Source organism: Xenopus tropicalis, chromosome 5 (assembly GCF_000004195.4).
Source record: "Xenopus tropicalis strain Nigerian chromosome 5, UCB_Xtro_10.0, whole genome shotgun sequence".
Classification (NCBI taxonomy): domain Eukaryota; kingdom Metazoa; phylum Chordata; class Amphibia; order Anura; family Pipidae; genus Xenopus; species Xenopus tropicalis.
In genome coordinates, this window is record NC_030681.2 from 75,217,073 (window position 1) to 75,239,948 (window position 22,876).

General features: G+C 38.0%; 1 protein-coding gene across 1 annotated transcript in view; it reads left to right on the forward strand.

Annotated features, from left to right (window-relative positions):
* Nucleotides 1-14,882, forward strand: part of frk (fyn related Src family tyrosine kinase) — a 38,984-nt gene extending 24,102 nt beyond the window's left edge. Inside the window, exons 3-8 of the mRNA XM_002938303.5 lie at nt 7,076-7,239; nt 8,487-8,655; nt 8,986-9,144; nt 11,734-11,915; nt 12,683-12,842; nt 14,128-14,882. Coding sequence (XP_002938349.1) covers nt 7,076-7,239; nt 8,487-8,655; nt 8,986-9,144; nt 11,734-11,915; nt 12,683-12,842; nt 14,128-14,342 — 1,049 coding nt within the window. The 3' untranslated portion in view covers nt 14,343-14,882. The remainder of the gene's footprint in view (nt 1-7,075; nt 7,240-8,486; nt 8,656-8,985; nt 9,145-11,733; nt 11,916-12,682; nt 12,843-14,127) is intronic.
* Nucleotides 14,883-22,876: the final 7,994 nt, after the last annotated feature.

Consider the following 22,876-nt stretch of genomic DNA (forward strand, 5'->3'; position numbering starts at 1 on the left):
GGGCCTATTTTGAATCCCTGTCCAGGCCAGACCTTTAATTTCACAGCCCTGTCCCCACATGGCACAAAAATATCCCACATGTCATGGTCCTGCCCCCATACATCACTGCCCCAGGTCTGATGTCATTGACCCACTGCCTTGTCCACTTGTTGCTGAGGCCAAATATTACAACCATAGTAGTAAATGATCATGCAGGATAGTGCTCTCATCCTAAAAACATATACAGAAGACAGCACTAGTTTTATAAATGGCTTTGCACGTTTAAACACTCTTCGAAATTCAATATTAAAAAAGAGTTTAGATTCTTGCTTGTTTCACTTTCCTATGTATTTTACTCTGTTTCTAATTTTTTCTATTCAATAATTGTAATAAACTAATTTTCGCAAATGTCTGACATTTACTAAAAAGTTTGAACTGAAAAAGTAAGTGCTGGAAAAAGTTGCAGAAAAGTTGCAAAACTGCGCCTTTTTTGATACGTCACACCAAAACCTCTACTTTTTCGGATTGTTGCACAGATGTCAGGCCTAAATCTTTAAATAGGGCAAACATTCAAAATGAAAGTTCTTTCATGTTTCATGAGTCTCGATCTTGAGAGCAATCGAGAAAGCAAAAAGGCTAGTTACCAGTCTATGGATAAACCCCACTGTGGAAAGAGGTCCTCCTTATCTGTAAGCCTAAAAAACAGACTGCAGCTAGGGGGCAGGATAGGGATTGTTTGCACATAATTTATCTGTGTATTATTGGGTGAAAAAGTAAGTAAGCAGGCCCAGATTTGTGGCAAAGCCATAAATTGGTGGGGTTGGTGGTGGGGGGGGGGGGAAGAATAGCCATGTGACGGGGGCATCTTTTGCACCTTTCACGTGCCTTGCAATTCTTAATTTATTTTGATTTAATTTATGTTGCTATTATCGTTCATGCTATCTGGCTTTATAGAATATGTATCATCTCCTCTTGTGGTCTGTTATATTATAGCCTATTAATCCAAGGGGTAATTTGAAATTTGAGGTGTGGCCAGACAAATTGTGTTGTAAATGGAACCACCGAACTATCCATATCAAAAAAAGCTCTTTAGGTTTTAACTCACCCTGTACAAAGGGATACTATTAAATCAGCCAGCATAGCTATTGCTCTGTGCTTATCACTGTTCTGCCAGAAAATATGAGATTATAAAATCCTTTTGAGTTGAAACTTTTATTTTTTCAGCAGTTAATGAAGCAGAAACAAATCTGTGTTTCCATATGGTTGGCGCAGTACAATATCGAGAAGTGAAATTATGATAATGAAAGTATAACTAAGGAAGGGCTCCACACGTGAAAGCTTTACAGCACTGAACAGAAAGCTCTCATGAGATATTAACAGACATGTCCAGTTATTTGTAAATTCCTTAGAAGGACACATGGAGACGTTCTGAGTATTGCTGCTGAGCTGAGATAACTGTAGTAGAAAACTTGTCTTCTTAATGAAGAACATTTTACTTACAAGCACTTCATCTGAGTACACGGAAACAATAAATGGAATAATAATTTCTTTACCTAGAAAAGTAATCATTTAGTTTAATAATTTTCTTGTTCGGTAAGAAAGAAATGTATAGATTGCAGCGATCAGATTTATTTCAAGCCGTGCTAATGTACCCGCTCACCATGCTAATTAACAGCGTCTAATTGTAAAAAAATTGGCAAAGGCAATGAAGATCTATTATAGACAACTTAATAATCTGAAAGGAACAAGTTGCATTTGATTACACAAACAAATATCCTATTAAAGCTCCATTCATTCATTTATGACTGAAAAGCTTCTCCTTGAAAGGTACCATTAATTTCCAGTTATAGGCAAACCCAATACGATATTTCCATTCTAATTCTAGACTTCTTGTATTAAAATTGGATTGGAAATTAAATTCTAATCCTACACCAATAAATAAACAATGACATAGTAATTAAAATAGTAAAATCCAATTTTTGTTGCAGCACAGCTATTGCAGTACATTTGTCATCTGACAAAATCATTTTCTTGCTTGGTTAAATAAAGGGTAATAAGGAGCTGAGTGCCATATTGGGCAGAGAGAAGCACCTTTCACTAGTTTTTAAGTATCAATTTTAATTGGTATTTTGCTCTCTATGTCCATTTATAACTCTAAAATGGGTTGAGATAAGACTTTCACAATTCGAATATAAAAACTAATAGCAACTGAGAAAAGTAACAAAAAAAGTCTAAATTAAGTTTCAGACTGCAGGTTCGAATGAGAATGGCCATATTCACCTCCTGTGATTGTCATTATTAATATATATTTTGTATGTTTGATACATGTACCCCTCTATTCTAATAAATATGTCCAGTATATGCTGGCACATCATAAATTTGTGTTAATCATTATAGACTACAGGGGTAATTTTTTATTCCCAGAGAGTAAGTGCTGGAGCACTAAGGGTCTCAAGAGTCCCCTCCCTAAGTACTCACTTACCAAGCACTTGCTCCCAGGGAATGCTGCCCTCTGCACTGTGCCCCTGATAGAATATTCACCACTTGGAGCAGAGAGCAGCAGTAGGTGGAGTGTGGAGGACTGTGGCAAGTTACGTAATGCAGAACACAGGGGACAAAGTGCAAAAAATGGGCGATTGCTGACTTTTGCATTGTACTTACGTGTCTTTAAACTTACAAACTAATATTCTTTCCAAGGATGTTTTAGCATTTCATTCCAGATTCACTTTTATCCTCTGGACTGTTTTATTAGACTGAAATTAAAACATCATTACTCTGCTGACACATGCCATTAAATTAATAAAAATAATTGCCCCAATGATAAAAAGCATCATACATAAGTATGTCACTTATCTGCTGACCTTTACTTCATAAGGCATAATAAACATAGCGAAAAAAAATCAGATAGGCTAAAAATAAGAAGAATATTAAGAGCATAAATTTCATGACTAACACAGTCTCTTGACCCACAACTTTATTTCAGTTCTTGGCACATGTCCCTTCCCAAGAAGTAGTGCTACTTTCCCTGAAGTACCCTTCTTAGCATAAAGGCAACTACCCCGTGTAGCAGGCATACCCAGGTCCACATGCTTTTTGCTAATAAACTTTTAAAGGCAGTCTACTCACAGATATATACTTGGGGGATGGTGCACTGGAGTTCACAGTGTGTATTTGTGCTATGTGGTACTCCATGACTTTTACCTAGGCTGAGCTCAGCAAGTGCAGCACCCACCTGCTTTTCTTAATAGTTTCTTTTGGATTGGAGTCCTTCATATCCTCTAGTAGCTCTGCCTCTTGTTTGGGCTCCATGCCCAGGCTCCTCCTGGGTCCTTCTTTATTTCCCAATGTATCTTAAATAATATGTATTTGCCAAAGGCTGCATTTTCTAGCCCTGTTTGGCATCCCCCAGTGTGCAGGCTTTAAATGCCAGTGCCTTGTGCTGCCAGCTCACCTAATATGTATATCAATAGGTAGAAGTGTGCAACACTTTACACTGATTTAATAATGACTTGGGGTCACAGGCTAGAAGACTGAGTTTCTTACACTTACAAGATATCCAGTTTGTACCTAAACAGCATTCAACTGCAGGGGGGCCAGCCTAGAGGTGCACTCACAGATAATCAGCTTTATGCAAAATATCTTATTCCTAATGTTTGGGGGGGAATTATTTTTCTAAATATATATTCCCTGAAAGACCTGAGGGCTCATTTGGAGCAATGTTGCACTGATTAGAGTACTTTTTACATATGTATAGTATAGGAGTGTTGTGTGTTCTTAGAAGGGTACATACATTAAAATTACATGTACATGTAAACCCTACAAGAGGTACAGAAGGCCCTGCTTATTAACGCTTAGCATTATCATAAATAGATGATGATATATTTAACCTCTGGCTCCTGCATTGCTCCATGCCTGTCTTTCTGAGCCATGACATCTCTTTTTTTATGCAACTAAAGCACATCCACCCATAATCCAACTTAAATGCCCCTGTATCATATAATTACTCTTTCACTTATTCATCTTTGTGGATACCCAAATAAGATATATATATATATCTGACTGTAGACGGCAGCCTTTATATGCACCTTTTGGTGCTGAAACTTCTTGCTAATAATATGTGTTTCATATTATAGATACATTAATATTTTCTGTACTGGACATAGGCTGACATTTACTAAAGACTCCTCTTATCTTAACAAAGTTGGTGGCCTTTTGTTACTGTATGGGCTCACTTGAATACCTCCCTATTAGCATGGGAAAAAGTGGGCTTATTAAGGATCTTTTCTCTTGCCTGCACCCACGTCATCAGATTTATGCCCCTGCAGGCAAAGAAAAGGGGGTAGTAATAAAACCTGGAGGAAGGACCCACTAAAAATGTTTTGCAGGGGGTCCAGGAGTGACATGTTATGATTCAGATATCATGTTGTATCCATGCTGGGCTTGTAGAAATCCGAAGAACTAAAGTCAATATAGGCATGCACTACACTAGGTGGTATACAAGGGACTCCCCCTAGTGATCAATGGAGGGTAAAACAACTAAACACAATTATAAACTCATATACCACTCTAGGTTAGTAAATAATATAAATTTATTTCAAACCATTAAAAAAAACAACAATAACCCCTTACATATATTGCCTAACGCATTTCATGCTTACCCAGCGCTTAATCATAGTAAAAGTGGTCTTTATCTGTTTGGCTATATATATATATATATATATATATATATATATACACAATACTATTTTATATAAAAAAAAAAATCAAAAGGATTATGCATGCAATGACAATAGAAACAAAACATCTGTTAATATATTGTTATGGTAATTCAATGTGTATAGAAATGCCCGTAAGCTGTAGAGTATGTTGCACTTTTATATGTTCACTTTTATATGTACTTATAGCACATCCTACAAATGAAGTCATTTTCTCTAAACATCACTTTATACACCAATATACCTTGCTTGGATTTCAAATTTCGAAAGGTACAATTAAAAAACAAGAAAACAAAACCATAAAGTACAAATATAACCATCCATTTCTAACACAAATGTACTCAGATTCTAATTAAACTGTTTACTGAAGCTGAACAACACCTTTTTTATTCCCATATATCTGGAACTGTCTTTGTTCAAACATTTTTTTTAGCCTAACTCCAGCGGAATGCTTGCATTTCTGTTCTGTGGAAGAATGATGATTAAAAAGAAAACAAACTGGCCATAGAATAGTGGCTTTAAGATAAACACATAAAATATGGTACATTAGCTCTTCCTTTATCCACTAAAAGGTCATGGTCATAAAAAAATCCATTTGTATCTCAAAACAGTGCTGAGTAATGTTAAAAAAGAATGACAGTATATGCCTGCCTTTTTTTGTGGTCTACACAAAACACTTATATTGCGTAGCTGGTGATATGGGGTGTTTAGCTTTTGGTATCAGGTGGAAAAGGCTGTACAGTGCAGGTAGACTGGTACAGAAGAACAGGAACAGCACCTCTTGTCTTTGTAGATTAAAATGCCTTTATTTCAAAGTTTTTTGGGGCAAACAACAACAGCAGCAACGTTTCAAGTTACATAAGACCTTTTTAAAAGGTTTTATGTGACCTGAAACATTGCTAACGTTTCAGGTCACATAAGACCTTTTTAAAAGGTCTTATGTGACCTGAAACATTGCTGCTGCTGCTGCTGCTGCTGCTGTTGTTGTTTGCCCCAAAAAACTTTGCAATAAAGGCATTTTAATCTACAAAGACAAGAGGTGCTGTTCCTGTTCTTCTGTACCTGGATGTGCCGATGGAAAGTGGCCATTGGGGAACCTGCACTACTTCTAACTAATCACAAGGCTTGGTGCTGACTACTATTCTCCAAACAGTGCAGGTAGACTGGCACATATATGTAGGCTGGTGCATAGTTGCCAAGAAACAAGAAAATTAATTTAAAAAAAGAAAAAAATGCTGCTTTGCTTTGGTTCAAAGTAGTTACAGAGTTGCAGAGCCTGGGCCTATGGTGCTTCGAACAGTACCTACTAGGTCACGCTTAATAGGTGGCCCACAAATGAATTTACTTTAACTTAATGCAGAACAGTGATTTTTTTTAATAAGAAAAAGCTTTTAAGCAATACTTTTCTATCAACTAGGGGGAAACAAACAGGAGTAGTTTACTAAGGGTAAGGGCACGTACTAAAGGGTGCAAAATTGAATTGATATACACAGGGGACATGCATGTAGACAATCATAGACTGAACTTATGTTTGCCCCTTACACAGTAGCCATAAGCTGAACCTGCCACTATCAGGAGCAACTCTTTGAACTCTATACAAAAGGTTACAGTGCTTGACACCATGAAGGGAAGGCAAGGTGCATTTAGGGCAAAAAACATAAAAGTATTCCTTAAACTTTTACCCTACCATAATGAGCCGTAATATCCAAAAGACCTCTTAACACAGAAGTGGGCACCAATCTTCTACCCACTTCTGCTCATTTCAAACATGATTAAAACATGATCTTGAAAAACTAAAATTGGCTTATAACCACACAATATTTAGAATTGACATTTGCATTGGAATTCATTCCACGGTGGAAGTGGCCAACCAGAGCTTGCCCTGCTTCAATTTGTCTCCAGTGTACATTTTTGTTTCCTGCTAGCAAAATATTTTATTTTGCTCTGTCTAGGTTATACCATTGCAAAATTGCTAATTTTCACTGAACTAGATATATCACAATTTTTTTGTTGTCAGTTCAGGACTTCAGAGTGACTGTAACACACTGATTACACTTGAATCTTGGGTGATTAGGAACAGTTAAATCACACTCTGAATGTGAAACAGAGGTAACTTCTTAGTGTGGAACCAAGGATGTACCTGAAGGACAATGTGTCAGGTAGCTTGAGTATTGAAGGGGGGTTTGTATATTAGGCTGCAAATTAGCTGCAAACTATTCCACTTTGCATTGCATATGCATTAGTAAAATACAATAAATATATGGCATTCAGTAGAAACACCAGACCTGGCAAAGAAACAAAAACAAAGCACTCCTTTGCTTCCCTGAAACATAAATGTGCGCAAGTGTATAATTACTGTACAAATATTTTGTATTTTTCAGTGTTTGATGGAATCGCCGTGAAACATTATAGGCTAAGAAAACTTGATGATGGCGGGTTTTACATAACTTCAAAGAGTAAATTTGTATCTATGAATGAGCTTGTTGAATATTACGGTAAAAGAGAGGAAGGACTGTGCTGCAAACTCCTAAAGCCATGCATAACGGTAATAAATGTTTTTGATTCTGTTTTCTTTATAAACCAACAAACCTTTTACCTTGCCATAAAAATGGTAATAAGCACGTACAGTATCCTCCAGACGCCACCATTACTGGCATTTCTATTGGGAAATATAAAAGCACACAGATAAAAAGCACTTCAGAATGGAAAGTTCTGAAGTGATTTACATGTCTGGCAGCGCTGTCAACCAACCCCATGTCATGAGGAAGCTAATGATCCAATCCTGATTTTTTAAGCCATGAAATAAGCTCTCAAAAAGGCCTATTTTGCTCATGACATAAGGTTGGTAGACAGCTCTGGTTTGGGTGTGCCCCTTTGTCAGTTCGCAATGTTTGCTTTCTATTTTTGTGCTGGTCTTGCTTATGTACATAAAGAACTGGTTATAAGGAATAACTCAATTTAAATTCAAAGTTGGCCCCCTTGTGTTCAATCTAATTACCTGTCAGATAGTATTGCTATTATCTTTATTGAACTGAATTTACATGGTAAGACTTATTTATTAATGTAAGTGCAATGTGCAAAGAAAAAAAAACTGCTGCAAATCACCATATTGTTTTACCCACAAAACAAAGCTTTTTTTGTTAATTCCAGCACGGCTGGGGGGTGAGAGTCATGTATCAACTGAAGCAGAAAATGTAATAGAAATAAGTGATATTATAAGGTGATTAGTAACTTGTATCATGTCGAGTTCCAGCAATTGATATGAGGCTCTTTTATAAACATTGGTACAGCAACCCATAGTAACTCATTGCATTTTCAGACAGGCACAGGTATAGCAATAAAAGCAAACATCTGATTGGTTGCACGGGTTACTGCTCAGGTTCAAATTAGCCCAGTATTTATAAATGACCCCAGTAGATATGGGTACAAACATTTTGAGACAGATTTATAAAGAAGTTCTATTAAAGCAGCAATGTTTAATATGAAATACACTATTAGGGTTGTCACCTGTCCAGTTTTCACCAGTTTTTGAAAAGGGCTGTCCGTGTCAATGTTGCCTGTCTGGATTTGGGAATGAGGAAATCCAGACAGGACTCTAAAGTGATAGCCCTGTCTCCTGATGTCACTGCACCACCCCAAAATGTCACCTCCCTATCCACAACATTGACCTGCCCCCTGACCAGAATTCCATACCCGAACAGGGTGGTAACCCTACATACTGTACTTTTAAATTGAGTATTTATTACACTCTAATATATACAAGTCTATTAACATTTTCCCTCTTATTACTAGACAGGAATACCTCTTCCTCCAGACCTGTGCTACCACACTGCAGATCACTGGGAGATTAACAGAAACTCTCTGAAGTTTTTGAAAAAACTTGGCCAAGGGCAATTTGGTGAAGTATGGGAAGGATTATGGAACAATACTATACCAGTGGCTATTAAGACTTTAAAAACAGGTATGTCTGGCCATATCTTGTCAGGTTGCAGAACTCAAAGGTGATTTCTGATACCCTTATATTTACAGTAGGTGTGCCTTTTGTATAATGCACATATTTTCTACTCTGTATGGATATGATAAAACTAAAATAGAAAGGAACTTTAAGCATTTTATACATTAACAGATCACATAATAAAGTGATGAAGTAGATGCCCCACCCCCCCGTTCCGACGCATATGCTGGGAATACATTTTTTTGGGGGCCCCCTCCTCATTTCCCATGCCTTTGCTTTATTAAGAATGTTAGTGAGAGTTGCTTCTTCATTTTTTTTCTCTTTTGTTGTTGTCAGGAACCATGAATCCACAGGATTTCTTACGGGAGGCGCAGTTCATGAAGAACCTTAGACATCCAAAACTTATCCAACTCCAAGCAGTTTGTACTTTGGAAGAGCCAGTATATATTATAACTGAACTCATGAGACATGGAAGTCTGCTTTCTTATCTCCAAAGTAAGCATTGGATCTATAATATATGATTTTGTAATATACGTAATTAGTAATATATATGTTCTCAGATGATAGTTTTTAATAGAAAGTGGAAAGTATGAGTCACTAGCATACCGCCCACAGCAAGTGCTAAAATTGGCCATAACTTTTTTCTGACATACAGTAAATCATGTTTTTCCCAAAATAAACTACTTTACACCTTGATGAATAGTTATTATATTGGTGACCTCTTTTCAATAAGCCAAGCCCTAACTCTCATTGCTGTTCATACTATCTCATCTCAGTTCAGACAGAGAGAAAAAAATGTGAAAGGAACAGCTCATTCGACTTTGATCAACCAGGGACTTCACTCAGAAAAAAAAAGTAACATACATTCATAGGGGCATAATTATTATAGTGTGTAAGCCAACATCACAGATGATGTTGATCATAGCAAACAATCAGATTTTTGCTTTTGGTGACCATCCAAATTTATTTGCTGATGTCACCAGTGATGTTGGCTTACACAGTATTATAAATATGCCCCCATGTGTCTGATCTGCTTGTTGTGACTGTAAAAGCTATGCCTACTTCCTTAACAATAAAAGAGTGCAAGATGGTTTACAGCAATCATTAAGCTATGTTATTAACCTTATTATTAAGCTTATTGTTGTTATTAAGCTATGCTACCTGTTCACACCTACCACCATTTGTTTCCTTCATTTAGTACATTCAGATGCTCAGGGATGTGCTGTCCATTTAGTCAGTAAGATGCACTAAAGGTTAAAAAGGAATTAAGGCGATGCTTATGTCAATAAAATGGTCATTCCTAATCACTCCAAGTGGAGGAAATAAGCAAATATGTGTCATGTTCTCGATAGATGTATGGCAGGGTAAGTGTAGTGGCAAAGCATGAATGAGAAAAAGATAACTCAAGATCCAAGATTAGATGGTAAATGACAGAAATGTAGAGTGGTATGTTGCTACAGATTAATTCTAAATCTGATTTAAGTTTTGGCATATGAAGAAAGTATTAAATGGTCATTAGATAAAGGAAAGACTTAGGTCTCAGAGTCCAAAAGGTAGCCTATATATACAGCATATATTGATGTCAATAAAATTTGGTACAGTCCCTTTGGATTTTTTGTAGTCTTATGTGTATCTTGCAAAATAATTTGGCAGTTTAACTTTGATTTGAGCCATATGAGAAACATGCTTCACTCAAGTAGAGAGAATTGGTTTTGTTCCAAGATGATGAACACACAGTATATGCTAAATGATCTGGAATTGCCTACCAAATATTACGGTTACTGAAAGAACAAAAACCTCAGATTTGTAAACAGTCTGGGCTCTGTTTGTATGGCAGGCATTGGCTCATTTGCAGCTGCTACAGTCTTCTGTATTATTGATTTTCTCTACTTACATTTGGCTGCAAGTGCCCTTTTGAAGTATCACCATTTAAAATATAACCCCTTCCCACAATTTTTATATAAAGGTCTACCACATCCCTGTTTGTTTTTCTTTTAAATTATTGTTTTTCTTTAGATTTTGTTATGATTGGTTTGAACTGCAAAAAATGTAAATAGTTTAAATCTGTGGAATACTCTGTCACTGACAGATTACAAAAATTGGACCAAGAGAAAAATGTCATGAAGAAAAAAATAAGATCTTTGCTTAAAACGCCATTATATATTTCACTGTTATCGGACATCAGAATTTAACTTACTCAAAATAATCAGAGAAGGCCTTTACCTTGAGAAATTAAGATATATTTTGTCCAAGCTAAAATCTCAATACTTACGGGCTGATTAACTAATCCACGAATCTGAATCCAAAATGGGAAAAAATTGGATTGGAAACGAACATTTTGCGACTTTTTCGTATTTTTTGCAATTTTTTCGTCACCGTCGTGACTTTTTCGTAGCCGTTACGACTTGCGCGAATTGTCGCGACTTTTTCATAACCATTATAAATTTCGTGAATTGTCGCGACTTTTTCATAGCCATTACAAATTTCGTGAATTGTCGCAACTTTTTCATAGCCATTATAACTTTTGTGAATTGACGCTACCTTTTCATAGCCATTACGACTTTCGCGAATTGTCGCGACTTTTTAGTTTCGAGCTCGAAAAATTTGCGACAATTCGCGAAACAGTCGCAAAATACCGATCATTACGAAAAAAACGCATTCGGACGCTTTTCGGACGTTCGTGGATTAGTAAATGTGCCCCTATGTATCAGCAATGTTGTGAAATATTGCTGCTTTCGAAAAGTAATACAATATAATGAATTATCCTGGTAAAAATGGAGCCTCTCCCCTCACCTAATAGGAGCATACCAGTTACTCAGAGCTCAAAATAAAGCATTAGTCACAACTGTAAAAACAAATGACTGCTTGCTGTGAGTAACCGTGTAATCTACTAAATATCATATGGTCACAGGAAAGATCATTATCGGTACGTATATGAGAACTATCCAGGGATGGAGGGGGGGGGAGATAGATAATGGAGAAGCAAATGATAAACAGGTCTGTGAGAAACTGCGGGAAAAGTAACTGAACTGAATTTTATCAAAGTGAACCCTAGTAATAAAAATGCTGGAATTTATTTTGCAGATGATAACGGAACATCAATCCATATTCCTAACCAGGTGGACATGGCTGCGCAGGTGGCCTCAGGAATGGCTTACCTGGAAACACAAAGCTTCATTCATAGAGATCTGGCAGCCAGAAATGTACTTGTCGGTGAAAATGGTGTTTACAAAGTGGCAGATTTTGGCTTAGCCAGAGTTTTCAAGGTACTGTGTGACTTGACCTTTTAAAGGACTTTGTTAAAGGGCTTCTAAGCACTGTTTCTCAACCATACTTCACTAAAATGGTTGCTGAGCTACAAATCCAAACATACTTTAACACATTTTGAAGGGTTAAAGCATGCTGGGAGCTGTATTCCAGCAACATCAGGGTTGTATTTTTAAAGAAACTTTCTTGCTAAAACATCATCCCAGCTCTCCAGGGCCAACAATTCTATTAATCTGCAAAATTTCCTCCAGTAAAAATCCCCTTTCCACCTGTGTATATCTGGCTCCATGTTCTTTGTGTTCTTGGAGCTGGAAGGTGCAAAATGTTCCAGTCACAAAACAACAAAATAGTATGTCCTTCCTCCTGATGTTTAATTATATGAAGCCCAAATGTGACAATCTTCTTATTCAAGATATCGAAAACATAAAGCAAATGCAGGCCCAGTGTATTACAGTAGTGAAATTACTAGTAAATAGTGGTTGTCAGGAAAAAATGGGTTACATTGTCATGTCCCTTCTCTGCTATATTTCAAGATAAAAATAAAACTTTTGAAAAATAGGGAATATCCATTGCACATGCATGGAAACCTCCAGTTCATATGTTCATGGAGCTTAATTAGGGCACATGTCTGAGATAAGTGGCCCCTACATTGATTTTATTGCTAACATCAACAAAATGGAGAAGCAAAATGTGTAAACCGGTGACAAATTGGCACATTGGAAATAATTGTCTATGTTCCTGACATATTTTCTTTTCCAACAATAAGGGTGAGGATGTTTATGAGGCAAAAAATGATACAAAGCTTCCTCTGAAGTGGACAGCACCAGAAGCTATCAGATACAACAGATTCACCATTAAGTCTGACGTCTGGGCCTTTGGCATCCTTATATTTGAAATAGTGACGTACGGGAAGATGCCATATCCTGGTAAGTTTGTGATTACCAATGTAGACGTTTCTTCCACCGGTTTTTCTCTTGATCTTTGTCTTTTTATTACTATACAAACAAAATAATAGGCTAAAGTTTGTTTGGTAATGCACCGTGTAGCCCATGCAATGAGTTACTTAAGTAAGCACAGTTCATCATGGCATAAATTATACTTGTGGGTGCACCAAATCCAGGCTTTGCTTTGGGATTAGGTGCAGGATTTTGGTTTGGGAATCTTAGGACTTTTTTTTGGCAGGATTTGGGTTTAAAATTTTTCTTATATTAATTTTGGGATTCGGTTGAATCTTTTGTGGTAGATTTGGTATTTGGAAGAAAACGGCTCTCGAAGCACCACAACTGCCAGAGAATAAATAAAATCTGATCTTTATTCACATCCTTTTAAAAACCCAGAACGTCTGACGCGTTTCGTGCTTTAAAGCACTTCTCTGGCTGTTGTGGTGCTTCAAGAGCCGTTTTCTTTTAAGATTTGGTTTCGCTCCCTTGGGCTACGGGTTCGGGGCTCCAAGCACCCGAACCAGACTGCAGTGTAAGTGAGTTCCTTTTGACTACTGTGATTTCCAGTGTGGGGGTGCTGGCCCTTAGCAGAGGACCTGGGGTTTACATACACCCAGGTCATTATCTACCTTAGGTAAATTTTGGGCACTGGCCATGTATTTATTAATGTAGTTTTGATACGATTGGATCAGTATACCTCATATACAACCTTTATTTCAATAAGTGTGTATGTGGATATTTAAATTCGGTATTTGGCTGAATTCTAAAACTATGGAAACTATGGATTAATTTATCCCTAATTTTCATTTTTTTAGCCGTAAAGACAGATTAGTGCCAGCTCGGAAATATGTTTCTCCAAGTTTGCTGAGAAAGAACTATTGAACAATAATGTTTAAAAATTAAAATGGCACTTTTTTTTTGCAGCACAACTCTGCTGTAGTCAATATAACGTATCATTGTTGCCAACACAAAAATATATTTTGTTTTCATCAGTTTGCCAGACTTTCCTGTTTTCTGAAATTATTGTTTCATTTAAAACTCCTTAATAAGAAACCCAGCGTGAGTAGAGCAATTACGAATGAGGCTTACCTGCAGTCTCACCAGTTGACTAATTTCATGTTTTTTAATTGCTTATCAAGGCCTCTTCATGTTAGCACGGGAAACTATGTCATCCTTTAGTGAAAGGAGTCCCACTGAGCATGTTGATGAAAATGATTTTAAAAATACATGGATTTCTGCTAACCCTTTCATTTTTTTTTTTATCTTGCAGGTTTGACAGGAAGACAAGCGTTAGATAAGTTGGAGAATGGTTATAGAATCCCAAAACCATTCAACTGCCCCCATGACCTGTATAAAATCATGCTCGAATGCTGGAATGCAAAGCCAGAAGAGAGACCAACATTTGAAACATTACAGTGGAAGCTGGAAGATTATTTTGAAACAGATCCTTCGTCATATCTTGAAGCAAATAACTTCGAGCGATAAGCTCCAGAGAGAAACAGGACCTTGGAGACAAGGACAGCATCAAAATAATATGACTTATTAGCCCATGATAAGGAAATTCTGTCCCTCATAATAGTAGGAAAGGAAAGGACAGTCAAAACAAATATCATTTCAATGTGCTATTGAACTAGTACACAGCTGCAAGCATCAATTACATTAGGTTTTTTTTAATCAATTTTTGTAACTAGCTCTTGGTTTGAGGAGCTGCTCCAACATCTTACAGAACTACAATATCTGCATTGGTGCACGTTTGGGAGCTTCAGTGTCTACCCTTGGTGCACTTTAGGAGCTACAATATCTGCTCTTTGGAGCAGATGTAAGCATGAATAAAGTCATCTTCTGTAAGAATTTTTCCCAGTGATAGTGGGGAAATATGAAATGCCTGTTAAAGACAGAAATATAAGCACTCCACAGCCCACGTGTGCTGTCTACAAAAGGTTTCAACAAACATTAAACCGGCAGCCTGGGTTAACTTCCAAATGAAACATTTTCTAGGAACTATAAAAAAGTACTGAAATATTACATTGCATGTTGTTACTGTTTGGCCCATCTCATTTACTTTTTCTATAAAAGCCTATAACGGCTCTTTTTCACTGACATTATTAAATCAAAGTTTGGGAAAAGAAGATAGAATTGCTTGGCAACAGTTCAGCTTCAGTACAGATCTATTTATTTTTATTACAGAAGCCTGGGTGATAACATTTACAGTATCACGGGCAACCATATTGTTTATTTCACATTTCTGAAAATGATTTCCAGGCGGGTTGCCTTTGAAACTCTTCTGTTTCAGTGTCATATACAACCAGATAAATTTGTTAGTATTTGAGGTGCAGATTAATAGTTGCCAACAATTTAGCAAGTATATAATGTTATCAATCACGATTTTTAGTTGTAGCTGTAACTTTAACTGTTAAAAAATATTTTTGAATATTATCCATGGTGTGCATGAACAAGTATTGTATGCATAAAGCCTTATAAATGTGACACAATGCAAAGCACTTTAAGTGGCTCTAAAGCATTTGCTCACTCTCTTTAAATGCAGTGTACAACGTGTTTTCTGATAGCATTTAGAGTAGAGGACAAGATGCCTGACAAACCCCTGAATGACACCCTAGATGGCTTATTGCCATTGGTTGCTTGACAAATACAGGATCCTTTTATTACAGTTATGCATCACATGGTGCAATAAATTTACTACTTTCCCTTGTACATCCACCAACTCAAGTGAGGTGTAAAAAAAAACAACAAAAAGACTCATCAAAGGGGCTCATCTATTGCAACTGGACAGATTTTCCCAATGCAGTAACCCATTGCAACCAGTCAGAAAGTGACTTTTCTTATACTACCTCCATTAGACTAATCTAATTGATGATTGATTGGTTGGTTATGATTTGCTGCAAGTAGTGAAAGAGCCTCCCGGTCACTGCTTGTTGATCAGCATCACAGGACAGAAGGAGGACACCTGCCAGGAGGTTCTCTAGTTAATTACCACAGAGCCAGCACACAGGCTTGTGATTGGTTAAGTCTATATGCATACTTAAATAGGGATTTGCCTCTGACCTAAGGCAATGAATTGGAGGAGCAGGAATGGAAAAGCAGGAAAACATAAAAAGAGCTTTAGATTCATTTTGAAAGTTGCTATGAAATGAAGAGCATATATTTTTTTTTTTAAGGAGGAAATTTTATAACTCAGGACTATTTGTAACTGAATATTATTTGTAATCATTAAAACTGTAACTGTTGTGAAATATAAGGGGCAGGTGCAGAGTATATGATATTTAGGATTTTATCATTTCTTGCTGGGTCAGACCTTAAGATACCTTAATAATATCCACTTTAAAAAGGTATATTTATTTCATGCAAAATGAACTGTAAATTTAGCTATGCAGTATCAGCAATGAACTATAATTTAATTACAGCTGCACAGATAGCTTTTTTATGAAGGAGTTTTTATTGCTGCACAGCAGGCCTGTGCATCAATACGTGCATTATTATTGCACTTGTAATGAAGGTAAAAATTTATTGGGGCCCATTTATAAACTTCGCACAGTGTAAAATGATTCACACAGTGAACATATTTACCCTGAGAGTGTTAATATTTATAAAGCTGGACAAAATTGGTGTATTTCATGTGCATAACGTAATTTCAGCATAATTACAAATTGCTATGCGCACTGTGATTCTCCTTAAAAGCTTTTTAAATATGGCAAAAAAGGAAAAGATGGGCACAGCACTGCAATATTTCAGTGATTGGGGGAAAACGTGACTGTATGCCAATAAATATATGTTGTGTAAAGTTTATAAATGATCCCCAATGAGTGCACAACCGGTCTCATGCTAGCTTACAGTCACACTCTAAAGGGCAAGGATTTCATAAATTGGTGCCTTCACAATAACAAGTGCCAGAATATAATTACCGTATATACTCGAGTATAAGCCGATCCGAATATAAGCCGAGGTACCTAATTTTAGCTAAGAAAACTGGAAAAACTTATTGACTCGAGTATAAGCCTAGGGTGGGAAATGCAGCAGCTACTGCTAAGTTTCATCAAAATAAATACCAATAAAATTACATTAAATGAGGCATCAGTGGGGTATATGTTTTTAAATATATATTTCAAATTAAAACTGTAAACTAGCTCTGTAAGTGGAGGGTCAACAAAAACAATTGTTTTATCAACAATGATACCATAAGAGTACTCAGCAACCAAGCTAAAACACAAAGAGTTAAAATCCTTCAAAACGATATATAGTTTATATAGAATATAAAGTGCAATGTCTAGTGCAAAATGGATGGAAAAGTGAGGATGGTAGATGAAGATGAATTTGGGAGCGGGCCAGGGCACTGGAGGGTCTGGTTGCAGGTGGCCTAATTTGCACACAAAGGACAGAGGGTGCTAGTTTGGAGGGACCCATGGCACCCGACTCGAGTATAAGCCGAGGGTGACTTTTTGAGCACATTTTGGGTGCTGAAAATCTAGGCTTATACTCGAGTATATACAGTAAACCACATATGTAGATACCTTTGCAATAGGGATTTTCTCCCACGCTTTTGTATAGTGGAAATTCAGTTTTCTTGTAACCTTAGTGAGCAACTGACTTGCCCCAGTTTCCAGTGTTCCAGCCAAAATACTGTATGTGCCATTAGCCTGACACAGAAGCCTGCTCACCATCTAAGAAAGTTACATTTGCTAACTTGCCCTTTAAAGGTAATGGAACAATAATTTGTCCATGAGTAGCAACCAAATGTTTGATTTTTAACAGTTAATTTATAAATGCTATGGTTGCTGTGGGCTACTAGACCTGTAGCCAAATTCACTTTTAATTACATTACCCCTTTTTTTTACTGTCTGATTAAATATTGCATAACTGTATGAAATTGAAGGGATTAAAGGTCTGGGGTGATCAGCAGCATTCAAAACTATAAATAAATAATTTAAACATCCATTGTATCCATGTATGCATTTTATTTATCCAATGTTTGTTCTAAAATAAATGTGTTAAGAAATCCTTTTATTTTCTGTGACATGGGAACTTAAGGTGGCCATACACGAGCAGATCCGCTCGCTTGGCGATGTCGCCAAGTGAGCGGATCTTCCCCCGATATCCCCACCTACGGGTGGGCGATATCGGGGAGCATTTAGGTAAAAAAAATAATAATCCGATCGTTTGGCCCTGGGGCCAAACGATCGGATTATGTGGGCGGCAATGGGGCAGTCGGATCGGGGACCGCATCAACGAGCCGATGCGGTCCCCGATCCGACCGGATTTTCTAACCTGGCCGATCGAGATCTGCCCAATTTCAGGCCAGATATCGGTCGGCCAGGCCGCTCTGCTCTCCCCATACACAGGCCGATTAGCTGCCGAATCGGTCCAAGGGACCGATATCAGCAGCTATAGTCGGCCCGTGTATGGGAACCTTTACTTAGTAGAGGATCCTGTTTTGGGATAATAGCCCTGGCACAAATTTATCTGTCTGTATGTTATCATCTGTTTTGTACACTTTTTTGTTTGAATGTACTAGATTTAACAACAAGATGCATTAAAGCAAAGTACACTGTATTATTTATTAAAGGATCCATTTCATAGTCAGGCCCGAATTTGTGGCAAGGCTACAAGGCCCGGCCCAAGGGCAGCATGCTGCCCAGCTGCCTGTAAATTGGTTCCGGAGCACTGGGGAAGCACAGGCAACCTGTGCACCAATCACCAGTGCTCTATACCCAATAAGGGAAATTTAGCGTCATTGTTGTAAGCCTCTGTTAAAGAACAGCTACATGTAGTGAAGATGTGTTCACTATGCGCGGTTTCCTTAGAAAGCAGCATGTTTTTCCTATTTTGTAAGATTTTATAGCTGTTAATGATTTCAAGTATCTAAAGACATTTACTATGTATAATCTCATGATTATCTCATTAAATGAATGAATATCTCAGTAAAAAAAAACATGGAACTGGCAAAATTCTCCAAATCTCCCACCTAATCTTTGCCCTTTTACTGTCAATGCATTTTTTCACACCAGAGCAGAAAACCCCTTGATATCACCGATGCAGACAAAGACTGCCATTAATGAAACTCTGTCACTGAGTACACAAAGCTGATTTCCAACATCAGCGGTGTTTTCTCCACGGTTGCCCTGTAGTTGAAATATCTATGTGACGGTAGCCTCAAGCTGATCATACACACAGGGGCAGATTTATCAAAGTAAGAGCTCACCACAGAAAAATTCACCCACTCTCTATTTATTCCTATGGAATTTTTAGAAGTGTATTTATCAATTGGTGAAAGATAGCGTTCCCCATTTGATAAATATGATTATAAAAATCCCATAGAAATGAATAGAAAGTGGGTGAACTTTTCTGTGGTGAGCTCTATTATCTTTTTGTCCTTTGATACATCTGCCCATTAGTGAGAAAATCATATAAAACAAAGTTTGTTTGCTTTTCAGCGCTGTATAGCAGCCTGCCAGTCCCATATTTTATGGATATTGGCAGGCCCGGATTTGTGGAAAGGCCACAAAGGCCCGGGCCTAGGGCGGCACAAGTTTAGGGGCGGCATGCCGCCCCGCCGCAACAGAATTTTAAAATTTTGCTCCCATACGGAGCAATGGCGCCCTCTCCCCACTGCTCCGTATGGGAGTTTAAATGTGCGATTGCGCATGCGCACTCAGGGGGAGAGGGCGCCGCGCGATTGCGCATGCGCACTCGTGGGGGGGCGAGGGCGGCCTCGGGGCGCCGCGAAGTTAAATCCGGCCCTGGATATTGGTTGGTTCATGGATTGGGCCTGTTTAAAAATTTTAAAACTTTTATAGGCTTATTTATCAGTTTTCAAGTTTGTGAATTGAAGATTGTTGAATAAACTCGCATATCGACTGCTCGCTTATTTATTAATGTGGTAAACTCATTTGAATAAATTAACTTGAATACCTCAAATTTTCGAGTTTACCAACTTGAATAAAAATCGAATATCTTGAATTGAAAATATGGCTTGTCTTTGCCAGCTCCCATTGACTTCTATAGAAACTCGCAAGCTTTAACATGGCAAACTTTTACATTTGAGGTTTCGGGTTTTTTGCACATAATAAATACCAGACATTCCAGTTTTTGAATCATAATTCTAATTCCATTTTTTTTAGTGCAAAAAAATTGTGAGAAAAAATCAAACTCAGACGTTCAAAAAGAGAGAGCACACATGGTAACTTGATGACTGCCTATAAAATTAGACGATTAAAGGTTTCCAGAAAGGCCTGAACACAGACAATGTGGGGGGACCATTTCAGTTATCTGGATTGCATTGCTGCTGTTTTTCCTATGCACTGGGGAAATTCTTGCTTCAAGCAAATTAGGATAATGGATTGTTGAATATATAACATAAAATATTTATTCTTGTGCCAGCTTATTGGATAAGCATACAGAGTATAGCCATTAATGTGAGGGCATTTGCAAAATAAAAGCATCTGTTCACATAGATTTAATTGCCATCTGCACTGTTTGTGTTAAAGGACAACTTTGCTCAGTCTGTTTAATAATGCAGTGTCCATTTTAGATATGCAGTTGTTTGAAATCCGACCTGTATATGATACTTTCGAATGAGCATGGATTTGGGCCAGTGTTAATGTTTTTTTTATGACTTTGCTGTTGAACATAAATGTGATTAAAAAAAAAACCAATCCTTACATGTAGAATAAAATCTAGTTTGTCATTTTTCCCTTGTGGATAATTTTAGAAGTTAGATGTTTCTAAGCATTTGGCCACCTTTCCCCTCAAAAAGTCATGCACTTAAAATATCTCACATGGGCTTGCTCTCTCCAGCTTCTTTCATTAGTGACAGAGCTCTGCAGGTCTGGGAGTCTTGGCAAACATGGGCCATCAGACCCAAAGATGTCAGGTCTGGGGGGAATAGGATGTGAAAGCGCCAACTACTGGACACACAAAAAATAGAAAATACAATATTTAGCAATGTTACAAGATCACTGAAACACAAGGTATTTGTATAAAAAATTCAAGGAGTTGCCTGACTTAAAAGTGTAAACATTTCAAGGAACAGTTTAGTGCAGGTATGGGATCTGTTATCGGGAACCCTTTATACAGAAAAATACGAATTATGGAAAGGTCATCTCACATAGGGGCTGATTCACTAAAGGTCGATAAAACAAGCGCTATTTTTAGCGACTTAACGCTCGATTCACTAAAAGGACACTTGTCATAATTAAGAAGCGATGTTCTTTGCATTATTTAACTCGCGATGAGCGTTTTTATTGCGCTATTTTCCGGCGCGTGCGATATATTTCGCCGCGTGCTATATAAGCGCACGATTCTATGCACATAACCATTACTTTCAGAAAACTACTGTTCTGAAAATTACCATTTCCCTGAAAAAAATGGAGGCTGCATCACTCTAGGGCCAACACATACTTGAAAAAATCCCACTGCAAAGTCCATGTTGTGTTGCCAAAAGCTCACAAACCACAATTTTCTTTAAAGGACAATGAAAGGTTAATATAAATTAAAAGTAAGTCTAAAGGCATTCTTTTTAAGTACTTACTGCATATCTAAATTCCCAGATTCCCAGACATCACTGAAATCTTTCTCCCCCTTCCTGTTTGTGAATCATGCATTAGTATTATTTCTATTCGCTATTTAACGCAATGCCAGGTAAATAACGCAGTGTGTTTTTTTGCGCATGCGATATGCGTCTTAACGCATGCAAAATGACCTTTACATAATTTTAAGTTCCTTGTTCTACTTAGCCAGTTATGTTAGCATTTTCCTTAATGGAGAACCAAAGCCTAATAATCTTTTTATACAACTTTCTTGTTCTTGTTTACATTGCAATCATTTTTTTTTATGAAACCTAACTCCTGGCGCAGCACTCACAGTTGGACTAATGTCACACATAGGGGGAGATGTCTGGTATTTATTAAGTGCAAAACCTGGAGTAATGTTTACATGCCTAATGAAGAAACATCCATGACCACTGCCCGCAGCATCCACAGATTTCAATAGACATGGAGTGCGACCACTCACCAGCAAATTTTTTGAGAACCGCACCTACACACACTTCCAAATGGCACGCACTGAAGCCAATACGAAATCTGGGAAGCAAAAGGATGAAGATTCTCCAGAATGCACACCTGTGACATTAGCCTTAGAGCAGTGCTGTCCAACTGGCGGCCCTAAGTGCCATGTGGTATGAGACACAGTAGGAAGGAGGTCCCTGCCCCGTAGAGCTTACAGTCTAAGTCAGTGCTGTCCAACTGGCGGCCCGTGGGCCGCATGCAGCCCGCGACCCCCCTCTGTGTGGCCCCCCACCTGCCTGGCTGCTTTGATGGCTTACTCTTGTGTAAGCTTTAAATGATATCAGTACTGTGATTAACTGCCCCCCCCTGCATGGTTCTCACCTCAGATTCAGGCTGTAATCAGGCTGTATTGTTCAAATATGTAATCCCCTGTGTTGTTCACACCTTTTAATCTCTGCATTGTTCACCCCCAGCAGTGTTCACACCTCAGGCTCAGGCTGTAATCATCCACATTGTTCCCCTGTTCACACCTCAGGAGCAGTAGTAACCCACAAATAATCCCTGCACACTACAAAAAGAACATATACTGAGGTGGTACTGCAATTAAAAAGTTTTTTAATATATAGTTATTGTGCAGACAGTAGGAGCAGTGCCAGCATTGTGTCACTGTAGGCTGCCTGTGTGTGCCATACACACAGGCACAGGGCAAGCAGAGTATGGCACACACAGGCAGGGTAGGGAAGGCAGAGTATGGCACACACAGGCAGAGTATGGCACACACAGGCCAAGTATGGCACAAACCAGCCAAGAATGGCAAACAGTGAAAGTATGGCACACGCAAGCAGGGTAGGGAAGGCAGAGTATGGCACACACAGGCAGGGTAGGGCAGGCAGAGTATGGCACACACAGGCCAAGTATTGCAAAACCAGCCAAGTATGGCAAACACAGTGAAAGTATGGCACACGCAGGCAGGGTAGGGAAGGCAGAGTATGGCACACACAG